Genomic DNA, 15,501 nt, shown 5'->3' with positions numbered 1-15,501 from the left:
CGTCAGCTGTCTGAGGACACCCAGCCTGAGAAATGCTTGCTCTGCCCTCATCACTGCTGTTCAGTGCTCAGTAATGTTCTGTACCTACTGTGTCATTTAAAAAAAATGAACTAATTTAAACACCTAACTTTCACTTCTTCATTTTAGCTTTATGATCGTCAGTTATACAGGTAAGCTTCACAAACCCCACATTCTTGTGTTTTGTGACTTACAGAAAAGAATGTTCTGTCAGTAAAGGTTGGGTTGGCCTGTTAGGGCTTCTGTCCAGTCGCCCCCACAGATGCCTGGCCTGTGTTACTTTATTTGAAGGGGTGTCACCCTCGGTCAGAAGATGTGAAGGTCGAACTAGCCTCGTTGGTGGTTTTAAGCTTTATTGAGGTTTTCGTGTCCTGTAATAAAGTTTGCTTGTGTAAGTGTGTGGTCCGATGAGTGCTGATCACTGCAGATGGCCGTGTGGCAGTAGCCGCCATGCCGAGCAGCTGGTGTCACCCTGACACTTTCCTCCTGCCCTTTGCAGTGGTTCCCAGCCCGACCCCAGGGTCCCCTTCTGTGTTCTTTCTCTGTAGTGCTGCCTCTTGTGAATTTCGTGCAGCTGGAGTCCCGCTGGGACGTGCTTGCGGTCTGGCTGCCCTCACTCAGGGTGGGGTTGCAGAGGTTTGCCCGTGTTGTGGTGGGCACCACGGTGTTGTCTTTGTATCACTGTGTGTTCGGCGGGGGGGGGGGGTGGGGGTTGTTCCAGCTTTTGGCTACTTGGAATATGTGTGCTGTGAACATTGGCAGTCAAGTCCTGGTGTGGACGTGTGTTTCCACTTTTCTTGGGTAAATCCCTGGGGGTGTGTGTGTGTATTTTTAAGGCTCCGACAGACTTGTCCAAAGGGCTGTGCTCCTTTGCTTCCACCAGCGGTGTTTGGGAACATTCCCTGTCCTCATCACACGTGGTGGGCAGTCTTCACCGGGACCTGCCCTGTGGGTGTGCGGATGCTGTCCAGCATGGCCCTGAGTCACATCTCCCTGCAGGCTAGTGACCTTGGTGTCTTCTCCTGTGTGACTGGCCATCTTCTGTCTTCTTCCATGAAGTGACCTTTCAGATCTTTTGCTTATTAAAAAAATTTCATGGTCTATCTTCTCACTGAGCTGTTAACACTCCACGTATTCTAGATGTGAGCTCTTTATAGATGTGATAGCCCAGAATTTTCTCCCAGGCCGGGGCTTGAGCCAATGTGTAAGTGTGAGTGGGGCTCATCCGCATCCCATGAGCACGGGTGGGACATGGCTGGGCCCGTGGCAGGACTTCTGTGGCTCCACGGGCCCCATCGTTGGTGCGGAGATGTGTCTGAGGTCTTGGGGTGCTTCCGTAGTATTGTCACCTTTAACTGTCCTTCCACTCGGGGAAGGACACTCCATTTGCCCTTGGGGCATGATGTTTGTGTTGCCCTGTAGACGGCGCGCACCTCCTGAGTGACTCACAGGGATGCTGCTTTCTTCCCCCGTGTGGGTACATGGACGTTTCGCCAGAAGTACCTGGTGGAGCCTTGTGTGCACCTTGACAGACAGCAGCTGCACAGTGTGACTTGATCCCAGGGAAGGAGGGTGGCATGGCTGTGCCTTCCAGCATGGACGTGACTGCTCTGGCTTCACGCTTTCCTTGATGGCTGGGGAGGAGGGGTCAGCACCTGGGGAGCTCCCTTTGGGCTCTCGACTGTTCCACTGACGCCACCCCTGCTGCCTTTCCACCTGTTCTAACAGCAAAGAGGAGCAACTCACCCTCAAGTAGAGAACATGCTTATTGCTTTCTGGTGAAATGCTTCAACCCCCTGGACTGAAACCGCGGTCCAGAGCAGGCAGGGAGCCTCGGGCAGACACCGCAGGACGAGGGAATGCCCTCGTGCACGCATTTTTGTCTGATAGCTGATGGCTTATATTGTGTCCAGTAGCATTTTACAAGTTCTAAATACATCTGTGCTGTTGTTAAATTTGGTTTAAATTTCTCCTGGACTCAGTGGGCAGGCGACCCCTGGGCTTGGCTCCCCACCCTGAGCCTGGGAGTGCCCTTGGCTTGCCTGCTTCCCTCCCGCGCCAGACTCTGTTCTCTACATTGGGAGCCTTCCTTTCCTAGATTTCATCTAGTTTCCGAATTGCTTAGGGCAGAAGGGAGGGAGTCCTGTTACTCTGGGCCAGAAGCCGCAGTCTCATAAATGAACTTCTGTCTTGTGGAGTGTGCTTACGTTCACATCCGCCACTTGCCTGTGCTTCGTGTCCGGTATTAGGTGTCCAGAATGGGCTGCGTTTCTTCTCTAATGGACATTGGTGGATTGCTTCCTCGGGCTGGATGTTGGTAACTTCCCGGTGTTCTTTCTTCTTACAGAGTAAGAGTTGAGCAGTATTTGGAATCTCTGCTGTGTGACTGTACGATGTGGTTAGTGCCAGTAAGGGTTGTCACGTCCAGTAAAACCCGAGAATCAGAATGCCCTCATCTGGGGGATGGTCACAGCACATTTTCCGTTTCTTTGTGTAAAGGCCGTGTTTACCGGCAGTGAGAAATGCTGCTGAGCAGCATTTCACGGTTGGGAGCCCGAAGGTACATCTGTCACTTAGGATATTTTATGTTGTGATGTATAAGAAAGATTTTAATTCTGAATGTTTTCATTAATTTTCAGGGGTCTCGGAGGAGAACTCATGAGACAGGCAGGTAGGTCTGAGCCATGAGCTTGCAGATGACAAAGTCCCAAGGGTGTTTGCTTCACTCTCACCAGTACTGCGTGGTCTTCGTGGTGTTCTGGGTCAGAATTTCTGCTGTGGCATGCGTGGCTGCACACCGTGGCTCCTGTGACTGTCGGCCGTCCGCTGTCTCCACTCCTGCACATTCACTGCAGGCTCTTGGCGTTCCCGTGTGTTTACAGGGTCGGCGGCTAGGGTGGGTGAACGGAGGTGTGATTTGTCTTTCAAGGAGGGATGTCACCGTCTTTCCCGCTTCAGTGCACTATGTGTGTGTAACTGTACCTCAAAGGGTAGTTTTTCAGATTATATTTGAACGTCCACAGGGAACTCAGATGATGCCAGTGTGCAAGGACCTAGCTTTCCTGGAGCCTTCCCAGCTAATCCCACGAGAAACCCCAGCACTCCTCCACTTGTCTGGGGTCGTTTGTCAGGCACCTGGCTGTGCGCAGGCGGGTGGGCCCGGATGCAGGGAGCCCCTCACCAGGGAGCATTGAGGTCATGGAGGGCCTGCAGGCTCTGAGGGCAGGCCCCTGTGGGGACGCCCATAGGGTGGGGGCTCATCGGCACATGTCCGGGGCTGGACTGGTGAAGGAGGGATGGTAATCCTACGTCCCTCCCAGGCTCCCTGAGTACTCTATGCAGCCCCCAGGCCGGACCTCTGGACTGGACCCTTTGGTATATGTGCTTGGTGGGTCCTTTTCTTCCTGGAACTCTTGTCCCCTTGCTTCTGGAACAATCCACTGCAGTGGTCCTCACTGTCCTTCTGTGTCCTTCCTCCCATGTGCCCTGCCCCGGCCAGTTGGCACCCCCAGAACTGTCCCTGTCCCCTTCCTCTCCCCGCCCCCCCACAGGGCCGTCTATGCCTGCCAGCAGCCACCTAGCCCAGGACGGGGGTTGCAGTGTGCCTTGCTGCTCTCATGTGCCCCAAATCCTTTTCTTCACAAACAACTGCTGGTTTCCTACTTCTGCTCAGTCCTCGTTGGGGATTCTCAGTTTTATTAAGGAGCAGTGATCATGTGCAAATCCTTGAGTGGCTGCAAAGAGGGTCTCCCTGAGCTTCTTGTACTCCCTATACTGCGACCTCAGAGCTGGTCTGCAGGCCTCTGATCTGCCAAGCTGTGCCTAGCATCTGTGCTGCTCTGACCTCCATGTGCAGCCCAAGATGGCAGCAGGGACTTCATGCAAGACTGGCATGTATCCCTCTGTCACAGGAGCAGCAGAGAAGGGGATGGTCCTGGCCAGTGGGAGGGTGCCGGGAGTCCCAAGCAGCCACCAGGCTGACGTGTGCTGGGCTCCTGGAGGACAAGGTGGTCCCTTGGGCAGTGAGCAGGAAGTGTATGGGGTAGGGCCTGGGTAGGACAGGCGCAGTAGGGCCTGAGGAGCAAAGGGCACAGTGAGGGGGTGTGGGCAGGACCTTGGGGCCACAGCTGGTCATAGCAGAGATCTTGAATTGCACTGGTGTGGTGGCCTGGCAGGGAGCTGTACCCTCAGGATTGCCCCAAGTCTCTGAGTCAGACCGTACAGGACAGCACTTGCCTGGCCTGAAACCGGGAAGAAGTCACGGGCTCCTGGAATCTATTTGAAAAGCAACATCATCAGTATGTGAGTTTGTGCCTTTGCTAACTCTGCAGCTCAGCCGTGCTCAGAGGCACAGCTGACCTTACCAGGACACACGCGTCCCAAGGGGCGGCATGCACATACCCATGCCTGTGTGGCATGCAGGGGAGGAGCAGCGTAACAGGGAGAGGTGATGACTGTAGCCGAGAAAACCAGAGTATGCCGCACATCACGTCGGTGCTGGTCCATGAGAAAGAGAAACGAAGCCGCTCTCTGAGGAAACACATCAGGGGAGCAGCGAAGGGCAAAGTCAATGCTGGGGTGCGGAGGGAGGGACTCAGACAGACAGCAGCAGCAGGAAAGCTGAACAGAGCTCCTTGCTAATCTGAGTCTGTTGCAAAAGTGGCGCCCAGATTCTCAGTCCTAGATGAGGCCGGTGGGGTCCTCTCAGATCCCCTGCGATTTGTTACAAGGCACAGGTCTCCCTGAGGCTTTTTCCAAGGAAGTTGTTTTATTTTCAGTGTTTCTCTTTACGAACGTAAGGAAGGAAGCACAGACGTGTCGTAGACCGTTCCACACAGTGACAGGAGGAAATCCTGACTTGACTTTCTAAGTCTGTTCCTGATGAAGATAGCCTGTCGTGAGGACCTGGAGAGCTGTGTCCTCGCTGACCCCAGTTGCCCCGAGGGCCTCACCTCCTTACAGATGGGCTGCTGGAGACCAAGTTCCCGAAGCGCTGAGTGAGCCTCACTGCAGGGTTGCTGAGGTCCGTGTGGTCGAGCGCGGGGAAAAGGCCCGCGACCCTGCAGCCCTTGGCTGTTAGGCAGGGCCTGAGTCGAGCTCTGGGATTTCTTTTCTTTCTTTTTTTTTTTTTTTAAAGATTTTATTTATTTATTTGACCGAGAGAGACAGCCAGCGAGAGAGGGAACACAAGCAGGGGGAGTGGGAGAGGAAGAAGCAGGCTCATAGCGGAGGAGCCTGATGTGGGGCTTGATCCCATAACGCCGGGATCACGCCCTGAGCTGAAGGCAGACGCTTAACCGCTGTGCCACCCAGGCGCCCCGACCTCTGGGATTTCTGTCCATGCCTCCTGCCTGGCCTGTAGGAGCCTCTCTCTGTGTCAGCTCCCATGTTCCCATGGGTTCGACTGATGTCACTGGAGAATAAACTCCAGACATGAGAACTGGTTCCTAAGAGCTGACACCTGGAACTGCTGAGGGGCTGCCATTTGGCCAAGATCAGTGTGTGGCCCTTGGATGAGGACTTGGTCATGCCCCCCCCCCCCCCCCCGGTGTAGAGCCATTTAGACTCCCCTGCACACCGTCCACAGCTCATGATCTGCAGTCCGTTCCTGGGTCTCGTGGCCTGGCTTGTGTGGGGTGGGTGCAGGCTCTCCAGCTCGCAGCCAGAGCAATGCTGTGCTGCTTGCAGGGCGGGCCGCTGGAGCCACGGTCCCTGTCGACCACGGGCTCTCCTGCTGCGCCATGATCTGTGTATTAGGGTTCCATCAAGGTAGCTGTTCTTTCCTTGCAGAGTTAAGCTTGTCCATTTGGGATCCTGTTGTGTATACCCTTGCTGATATGTGATCGCAGCTTCCCATGCTAGCGGGTGAGCTGCTTCATTCAGCTTTATCTCGGCAGCTACTGGGGCGCACACCTGGGCCGCTGTCGGATGTGTATTGCCCACGGTCACAGATCACTGTCAGCAGCTCAGGAGAAGTGGCTTCTCAAGACAGGAAATGACCGGCAGCGGAACATGTGTACCATCAGGCCCTTCCTCACCTGCTGGCGAGGTGCACTCTGGAGTCCCCACCACGTGGCTTGTCCCGGGCAGCACATGGTGCTGGGCTTCTCACCTGGGCCCGCCCAGCCGTGATAAGTGGGGGAGCAGGGAATCACCGCCAGTTCTCAGTTGCTTCCTGGTGGTGGTATTTGGAAAGACTTGAGGAGAGGCGGCCTTCCCCCCTCCTCGTTCACCTGCCACACCCACCACTCAGCCATGCCTGAGTGATGATGACATAGAGAAACTGCTTTGTTTAGTGCAAAGATGGAAAAAAAAAAAAAAAAGCACCGCTACTGCTGTTCTGGTGTTTTCATGCCACCCCAGAGGATTGCTGTGGCTTGTGGTCTCTTGTGGGGGAGGCTGTGTGTGGGGGGTGCCCTCCATCCACCCCTCCTGCTTTCCCACCCTGCTCTCTGTTCTGGGGGGCTGTGTGGAAGGGGTGTGCCTTGGGCGTCATAGGGGGGCACATACTGGGGGCGGTGGTGTTGCTGCTCTTGGGTGGGGGCACTGGCTTCCACGCTGTTGGGTCAGCTGTTGCCAGGTCGGTACAGGGGGACGGAGGAAGGTGAGGTCCGCCACGGCATGTAGAAGATTGTCACTTAGTTACCAGGAAGAAGTAAGCCAGAGCATTTTCTTGAATATTACTAATATTACTAATTTGATTCCTAGTGTGGGAGATGAGGACCCAGACACGACCTTCCTGACACATGCAACTCTTGTCGTGTCTTCCAATCATACATGTTTTCAGTCACACGTTATTTTTTTTGTAGTTAAAACTCATTTAAATGTACCCACATGCCTGCTTTTTAAGAAGTCTTTATTCTTTTCTGCATTTCTGAGCTTCCGAAGGGGTCCTTTTCCTTTGTGTTCCATGCTCTTGTGTTTTTCATGGCGTGTGTCTGCTGGTAGTAAGCCCTCTGATTTGTCTGAAAATGTCTTTTTTCACCTTCATTCCTAAAGGGTATTGTTCCTGGGTGTAGTACTTAAGTTCCACATTGATTGATTGATTATTTTGTACTTTAAAGACACCTTTGTGTTTTCTCAGTTTCTTTCCTCTTTGTTGAGAACTTACCTGTTCCTCACTCCTCTGTTGGAGGCAGTCTGTTAATTTTCTTGGGCCCCTTTGTGTCTGGTTTTCACGGCTCACACAGCACACAGCGTGCGGGTGGGTGACAGGGACTCCGTAACCCGTGTGTCAGCAGGTTGTTTTGGTCACTTTTGGAAGAACTCAGCCATTATTTCTCCAGATTTTGCTCTTCTCTTCTTTGTCCCACTGCATCTGGCACTCCAGGCTCTGCAAGGTAGACCTGCGTCTTCACCCTTCACGTCTCTCCTGCTGCCTCCCCCTGCCTATCCGTTTCGGTGTGGGGTCTGTCCCCCTGGTCCATGTCACAGGCTCTGCCTTCAGCTGTGTCTTATTTGTTATTAAACCCATCCGTTGAATCCCAAATTCCTGTGTATGTGTGTATATGCGTGGATGTGTGCATATGCGCGTATATGTATGTGTATGTATCTGTGGGTATGTACGCGTGTGTATGTGTGTGCGTACGTACGTGTGTGTATGTGTGTGTTTGTAGGCGTGCGTATGTATGTGTGTGCATATGCGTGCGTATATATGTATGCGTGTGTGCGTATGCACGTGTATGTATGTGTGTTTGTATGCATATGTGTATGTGTATGAATGTGTATATGTACGTGTGTATGTGTGTATACGTGTGTGTATGTGCGTATATATGTATGTGTATGTATCTCTGGGTATGTATGCGTGTGTGTACGTACGTGTGTGTATGTGTGTGCGTGTATGTATGTGTGTGTATATGCGTGCATATATATGTACGCGTGTATGCATGCACGTGTATGTATGTGTGTTTGTATGCATATATGCATGTGTATGTGTATGAATGTGTATATGTACGTGTGTATGCGTGTATACGTGTGTGTATGTGTATGTGCGTATATATGTATGTGTATGTATCTGTGGGTATCTATGCGTGTGTGTACGTACGCGTGTGTATGTGTGTGCGTGTATGTATGCGTGCGTATGTATGTATGTGTGTGCGCGCATGCTCGTGTATGTATGTGTGTATGTATGTGTGTATGCGTGTATACGTGTGCGTATGTGCGTATATATGCGTGTATGCATATGTATGCATGCATGTGTATGTGTGTGTGTATGTACGTGTGTACGTGTATGTACGCATGTGTGCGTGTATGTGTGTATGCGTGTGTGTGTATGTGTGTATGTATTTTTAAGTAGGCTTCACGCCGAACATGGGGCTTGAACTCAACAACCCTGAGATCAAGACCTGAGCTGAGATCAAGAGTTGGACAGACGCTCAACCCACTGAGCCTCCTGTGGGCCCCCCAATTCTCGTGATTATGTGTTTCATAATCTCTATTTTTTTAGTAGTTTCTATATTACTGTCACAGTTTTTAATGATTTCTTTTATCTTTTTGAACAAAGTGAGCATTTAAAATCTACGTCGTGTAGCGCCGTTGTCTAGAGCTGGCGTGGTTGTGCTTGTGTAGGCATGGACACTGGGTGTGAAAAGTTAGAGAAGTACTTTGAGGCTCAGCACTGTTTCTTCCCCAAGAGGGTCTTTCCCTCAGCTTCTGGCTGGAGGCTGGGTGTGCGAGCAGCCTGGGGCGCCTCCGTCCCTGTCAGGGCTTGAGAGGTTCCGCGCTGGCTGGAGCCAGCTGACCTGCATCTGGTTTTGTCTAGGATGTGGTCCTTTGGATTCAAGGCCCCCAGGTGAGGGTTTCCTGGTTTCTCTCAGGTGCTCTGGACTCCACGTTCTGTCCCAGTGGCCCGTAGGGGCTCTGGACACTCTGGCCGTCTTCCTGGGTTTTCCAGTGCCTGCCTTCTCGAGTCACCACAGCTGCTCTGGCAGAAGCGGCTCAGCTCAGGGCTGTGGCCCCCAGTCTCTGCTTGCGGCTCTCCGTTTCCTTGGCAGCTCCCCAGTGACTTAAGCATACACAGTTTACTTTTGTCCAGCTTTTTATAAATGTTGTCTTAGCCAGTGAGTTGATCGGAATGACGTAGTCTGTAACATTTTTTTAACTTTTTATTTTGAAATGGTTGTAAACTCACAGGGAGTTATAAAGCCCTGTGTTTTTTTGTTTTTTAAAGATTTTATTTTTAAATAATCTTTATACCCAATATGGGGCTTGAACTCACAACCCTGAGATTGAGAGTTGCACTCTCTTCCGACTGAGCCAGATAGGCACCCCCCCCCCCCCGTTTTTTTTAACTTGATAGAATACATTTAAAGTTCATGTGCAGGGCAAATCTCCAAGAAAATTATTATTTTTTAAATATTGAGGACTTGGGGGCGCCTGGGTGGCTCTGTCGGTGAAGCATCTGCCTTTGGCTCAGGTCATGATCGCAGGGTCCTGGGATGGAGCCCCGTGGGGGAGCTCCCTGCTCAGTGGGGTGCTGGCGAGAGCCTACTTCTCTCTCTCCCTCTGTCCCTCCCCCCGGCTTGTGCTTTCTTTCTCTCTCTCTCCCTCTCTCTCAAACAAAATCTTTTAAAAAAATAAAATATTGAGGACTTGCATTTTCCAGCCCTTAAAACATCCTGTAAAACCAAAGCAGAGTGGCATTTTCTTAGGAGCAGGCAAACAGGCTGGTAGAGCAGAAGACAGGACCCGAAATAGATGCTGATGTAATGACACGTATGAGGTTTGATATGTGACAACACAGAAGGTACTTCCAACGTTGGTGTGGAAGGTGGCTTATTGAGGAATAATGATGTCACGAAGGGCCGTGTGAAAGAAAATAAAATCATGTCCCCACCTCATACATATTCAGAACTAAATTTCTGATTAACTAAAAACTTAAATACAAAAAATATAATTTAAAAAGCCTCAAAAAAATTTTAGGAGACATTGTAGGATAGCATCGGTCCTTAAAAATCTTAATTTGGAAAATTTCAAATCTACACAAAAGCACAGAAAAATAGCTTGTGGAGCCCTGTGCTATCTGTGCTCCTGCTCCAGCAAGTCTCGTTGTTTGCTGCTCGTCTGTCTGCCCTGCGTCGTAAGCAGATCCAGACACCCCTCGTAACACTTGCTCCGACAGTTCCTACTGGTGAGGACCACGGTTCTGTTTTGTTTTGTTTTTGGCTTCTGGCACATAGCCGTCCAACAGAATTAGCAGTAGTTCCACAGAGGAAACAAGCAGTAGAAAGTCGTATGTTTGTCTACATAAGTATTGAAAACTTTTGGGTGGGGGAATACACCCATGTATAAAACCAGTAGGCACAACACAGAGAGGAAATCCTTGTACTGCGGTGAACGAAAAGGTGATTGTTTACAGGCTGCACAGAGCCCTTAAACTTGCCAGAGCAGATACACGGAGATTCCGTGTGAGCACAAACCCAGAGAGCCTCTGCATTGCCGACCGGTGTTCAGCCTCCCCCAGCAGGCAGGGGGATGCCGGTTCCCTTAACCAGAGAGAACAACGGCGTTCTCTCTCAGGTTGGCTGCAGTCAGAGCTCAGCAGCCCTGGCTCCAGCCCCAGAGCGTGTGCTGTCACAGGCTGTCCAGTTTGCCCACCGTCCTGGGTGCCAGTGCCGAGGCTCAGCACACAGAGCCGTGTAAGGGCAGATGGGCAGTCTGCATCCACAGGCACGTGTGGCCCTGCCGGTGCAGTGACACGGAGCTGGAGGCAGCATTCAGTCCTTCAGGAGAGATACTGAATGAGTTGTTTTGCATCCAGAGCACGGAGTATCACAGACCGCTCACAATGGCGTGAGGTCTCCAGAAGTTGGTTACGTTGTTAGAGAGAAAAGCAGGGTGGTGGCTGGAGTCTGTGCTGGCGCGAGGCGGGACCTCGTTCCTGGTCATGGGCACCGGGAGTCAGGAGCTGCGAGGACGGGGACCTGCTCGCCTTTGGTCCGCAGCACCCCGGGTGCGTGCAGACTGCACGGCTGTGCTCTTACTTGGGGTCCCCGCGTGACAGCAGTAAGCACCCCAGCACAGCATGAACTCGGGGGAGCTGTTGTCAGTGCCAGGGTCTGGAGGCGCTTGCCCTGCGTCCAGCCAGGCTGCCTGACTGCTGTCACACTCCAGCTCAGGCCTAGTTGCTGGGGTCAGGGTGAGAGCTTAGGGACAAAAAGGGGGGAGTAGAGAGACCCTAGAAAGGGGGTGTCCTTGGGGAAGCGGCACCTTTCCTTCCTGCTTCTGTAGAAGCATGAGGGTGGGTGTGGCCATGCCAGGCACCCAGGGGTGGTCACCAAAAGGCCAGTGGCAGTGTTTTCTCTGATGTTTTTCTGTAGTGTTGAATTTTTTTCAGCAAATACAGTATTTGTACCATCAAGAAAAAAACCACTAAAGCTGTGTCCAGTTCAGTGTGACAGACGTGGTGGGTACAGGGCCACCCTCTCTTGTGTGGGCGATCGGGGAGAGGACTCCGGCATGGTTGTGCTGGGGGTGTGTGGCGTGCTGGGGTGCAGGACAGCTTGCTGGAGGGTTGGGCCTGTGCAGGGCTGGCGGGCAGTGCAGTGGGAGAGTGCCTGCAGGAGGGCCGCCAGATGGACGCTCATAGCTCGTGGATTCCATCCCACACTTGGGTTGTTTTCCCTGCGGTGGGTGGTGTCTTTAACCTGTTGATCATATTGGACTAGTTTCTGCCCATGGGTGTGGTAATCGTTTCTTTATTTAAAAAACTGACACTAATTATTCACAGAGGTCAGGAATTTACCCAAGATTTTAACACCATGACTTGTCCCGGAACCGTCCTGTCAAGGATGATAGCATTACTTTCTCTTGTTTGTTGATCTGTCCTCATTTTGGCCCCTCAGTGGATGCTCTGGTGCTCACCTGCCCTCAGTAGACCCCCCCCCCCCCCGGCCAGTGCTCGCCTGTCCCACCCCTCAGTGGACTCCTGGGTGCTCACCGGTCCTGACCTAGGTGGACTGGGAGTGCTCACCTGTGACAGGACTGCTTCCGCTGACCTTGGAGACCCCCTTTCCTCCTGCGTGGCTGCCTCTCTGTGGTCCTCTTCTCAGGCAGGTGCCACAGCTCCTGGTCACTTGTAGGTGTCAGTGACCTTGTTAGCACATGCGTCCCTGAGGATTCGTGTTGGGGTCACATCTGTAGCTGTGGGCTGTGTTGCTCCGTGTGGCCCTGGGGCTGTCTCTACCTGGGCCAGGTGTGGGGCAGGTTCTCCTGCACAGCTATGGAGGTGCTGGGGCTGCTCAGGGGCTGGCCAGAGACCAGCACGGATGTGTCCAGAGTGGTGGGAGGGACTTGGTCCCAGCAACTCAGCTCTCAGACAAGGCAGGGTGGGAGCTGCAATGGGCACTTCTGGAGAAATGACACCACATTTATCCTTTGTCTTCCTAGTGTGCGTTTTAATAGAAAACTTGTCCCTTTCCAAGATGCCTTTTAGAGGTGATGTCGTAATTGGTAAGTGCTTTTCTTTATTGTAGACTCACATTGTAGCATTTCCTCCCAGAACTATTTCAAATCAAAAAGTAAAAATGAACAGCTAGGGTAAATGATAACCCATTGTAAATAATGAGCATCCCCCCACTGTCCTCCTCAGAGAGAGAGAGAATCTGTCCCTTGTCTAATGAGAAGTCAGGCTCCTTCCTCAGAGCTCCTGGCTGCCACTCTGCCTGTGGCACCTGCCCCCAGTGCCGGGCAGTCTTGGCCATCCCTCGCCCCGGCAGACGCATGGTGCAGTCCTGCAGGACTTGGGGTACAGGCGGGATATGTGAGGACCAGCTCTTGTGGAGCAGTGGCCCGGCCCCTCTGCAGGCCTGGAGCCCTCCACCTTCTATGGCACATGGCCACAGAGAGGCAGTAACAAAGGGGCCTTGGGGTCACCTTTATCCCCCGGTCAACTTTATTCTTTGCTTTTGCAGCCTCAGAAGTTCTGGGACCAGGAAACCAAAAAGAAAAAAAGAAATTGGATAAATGTAGCATTCTTTGCTCTGTGTGGGATCTCATTGAGTTAGATGTTTAGATTTTTATTGGTGGGGGCCCAGGGGCATTGTGAGAGAGGTGCTTCTGGAAGTGGCCCCCTGAAGCTTGCAGTGTTAAAAGAGCAAAAATTTCTCACAGTAACCGTTTAACGTTTCAGCAGCCAAAAGAAGGCTTTCTCTCTCTGAATGGAGAGGGCCCTTGGATTTTTGTATAACCTGTGTAATGTTTACCTTAGATTTTCTCCAGATTCATCTCAAAGGTTACCCACTTTAAGAGGTAGAAGATCTGTTGTTTTTAATTTCATCTACATGTTCTTAGTTGGGTAAATGAATGTCTTTTTTTCCTTTGACAGATGGTTGGCAGTGGCTGATAAATGACACGTTGAGAAATCTCCACCTTATTTCAAGTCATTCTAGACAACAGATCAAGGTATGGTAAGCAAGATTCTTCTGGCTGTTGCACTGTCTAGAAAGGACCATTTGGGGTGCCTGGGGGCTCAGTTGGTTGGGCATCCAACTCTCGATTTCAGCTCAGGTCATGATCTCAGGGTCCTGGGATCGAGCCCCATGTTGGGCTCTGCACTCAGTGCAGAGTCTGCTCAAGATTCTTTCTCTGTCCCTCTGCCCTGTCCCCTTCTCATGAACATGCTCTCTCTCTCTCTCTTTCTCTGAAGTAAGTAAATAAAATTTTAAAAAAAAGTGACCTTAATCTATTTTTTTTGTTAGTGTTTGTTTCAAAGGACTGTGTGTGTTATGGGTCCCTTTTATACATGAATGTGATCATTGATAAATGCCATAATTATATTTGGAATTCTAGATGGTATTATCTATGTAATTTATATTCAGGAAAACTAATGCAGCCAATGATGACCAGAATAATTAAATTTTATATGACAGTTTTTTGTTTAATTAATTTACTTCTGAACATCTGTATGTCCATAGTGATTATTTATTGAGTTGCAGAATGGTGGGGTTGGAGACTCTGCCGTGATGCTTAGGTGCGGGTGGAAGCCGGGGTCCAGGGTCCTGGCCCGAGAGTGCTGGCTCTCTTGAGCGAGTGTGTCTGCTGGCCGATGTGCTGTTGTCCTGTCCTGGGACGGGGGACTGGCTAGCGGAGCTGTGACAGAGGTGTGCAGGCAGGATGTGTTGGGCTTTGGTACTGAGGGTGGAGAAATAGGAGTCCGTGTTGGTTTCCCATACGATTAATTCTCCAGCCTCCTGCGTATGTTTTTGTTTAAAGGAACTTTATCATTCTGTAGAATCCAAGTACGGTTTTACTAGTTGAATCTGAATGTTTCATGGTCAGGCCTCAGAATTTCCTTTTAAGAGCGTTCCCATAATTGATCCACACCAGCAGGGTTGTGGTAGTTTGCACAGGTGACACGTCGGTGTGATGTTGCGTAGTGTGGGCCCCCCACCGCGTGCCGGTGGCCTTCCCTGTGCAGCCTCCGGAACCTCTCTCCAGGGCTGCTCTGTCTAATTTGGGGAAGTAGTGGAAAGAACTTAGGAATCCAGCATTTGCCCTTCCCTGTCTGTGTGACCCTGAGAGGCTCACCTTGAGCTCAGGCTCTTCCTCTTGGCAGTAGAGGTGTTCTGGGGGGGGTCCTGGGGGCCCACGGCTGCTGCCACATCAGTTCCCGCTCTCCTCCTCTGACCCTGGCCCCGCAGCTCCCCTCTAAATGAAGGCTGTATGTTACTTTTGTGGGTACAACACACACTTTGCCCTTCACTAATTCTGTGGGGAAAGAAAAAAATGCCCCATTTTATTATTAACTGTTTTATTAGAAAACATTTGCATCGAATGGAAGAAGTTATATTTTCCATTCATATTGTTAGTTGCAGAGAATACTGAAGTTATAAGCGTATCTGACGACTGTCAACAGAAGCGCTGGAAAGGAGCATATGGTTCAGTTTCTGTTTGTCTCACACTTAATCACGGGCCTGACAGCAGAGCAGCCTGAAGGCTGAGGCGCCCGGGAGGCTGCACAGTGCACTCATGTCCCGCTTTGTTGCAGGAAGCGGCCGTCTTGGCCCTGGCTGCTCTCTGCAGCGAGTACTACGCCCTGGAGACCGGGGAGGCGGATCCCGCTAGGCAGGGTGAGTGGGCCGCAGGGGCTTCCATCAGGAAGTGGGCGTGCAGGGTCTGGGTCTCCGAGCGTTGCCTCCTGCTGCAGGTGGACAGGGTGTGGGAGGGAGGGGCCCGAGCTGGGAGTTGAGCAGGGATGGGGATGGGGGATGAGCGACATAGGGACGTGATGCTCTCGGATCCGCCGGGTTCGTGTAGCTGCCGGAGGTGTTCGTCCCTTTTGAGCTCTAGACAGGTGCTTCTCTGGAGCCTTGGCATTCCCCCGAAAAGGCGAGAACAGGCATGGTGCTCACTGTGCCGAACCCGTGCTTATGTCAGCAGCATTCGCCCGAATGACGCTTTCAAGTAAACTTCCCCCACTTTGTGCTTTGGAGATTCCCAGTGTACGTGGATGGAGCGCCTTCCTTATCTGGCCTCCCAGGGAGC

At 51.8% G+C, this 15,501-nt stretch overlaps 1 protein-coding gene across 2 annotated transcripts in view; it reads left to right on the top strand.

Annotated features, from left to right (window-relative positions):
• Positions 1-15,501, top strand: part of TBCD (tubulin folding cofactor D) — a 160,421-nt gene that overhangs the window by 122,653 nt on the left and 22,267 nt on the right. For both annotated transcript variants that reach the window (XM_045774877.2, XM_045774875.2), the window contains exons 22-26: positions 148-170; positions 2,658-2,689; positions 12,406-12,468; positions 13,343-13,419; positions 15,005-15,086. In XM_045774877.2, the coding sequence (XP_045630833.2) occupies positions 148-170; positions 2,658-2,689; positions 12,406-12,468; positions 13,343-13,419; positions 15,005-15,086 (277 nt within the window). The remainder of the gene's footprint in view (positions 1-147; positions 171-2,657; positions 2,690-12,405; positions 12,469-13,342; positions 13,420-15,004; positions 15,087-15,501) is intronic.

This window comes from Ursus americanus, chromosome 23 (assembly GCF_024610735.1).
Source record: "Ursus americanus isolate L20-20 chromosome 23, mUrsAme1.1.p, whole genome shotgun sequence".
NCBI lineage: Eukaryota > Metazoa > Chordata > Mammalia > Carnivora > Ursidae > Ursus > Ursus americanus.
The sequence above is the reverse complement of the archived record's forward strand: the minus strand, read 5'-3'. Positions and strand labels throughout refer to the sequence as shown.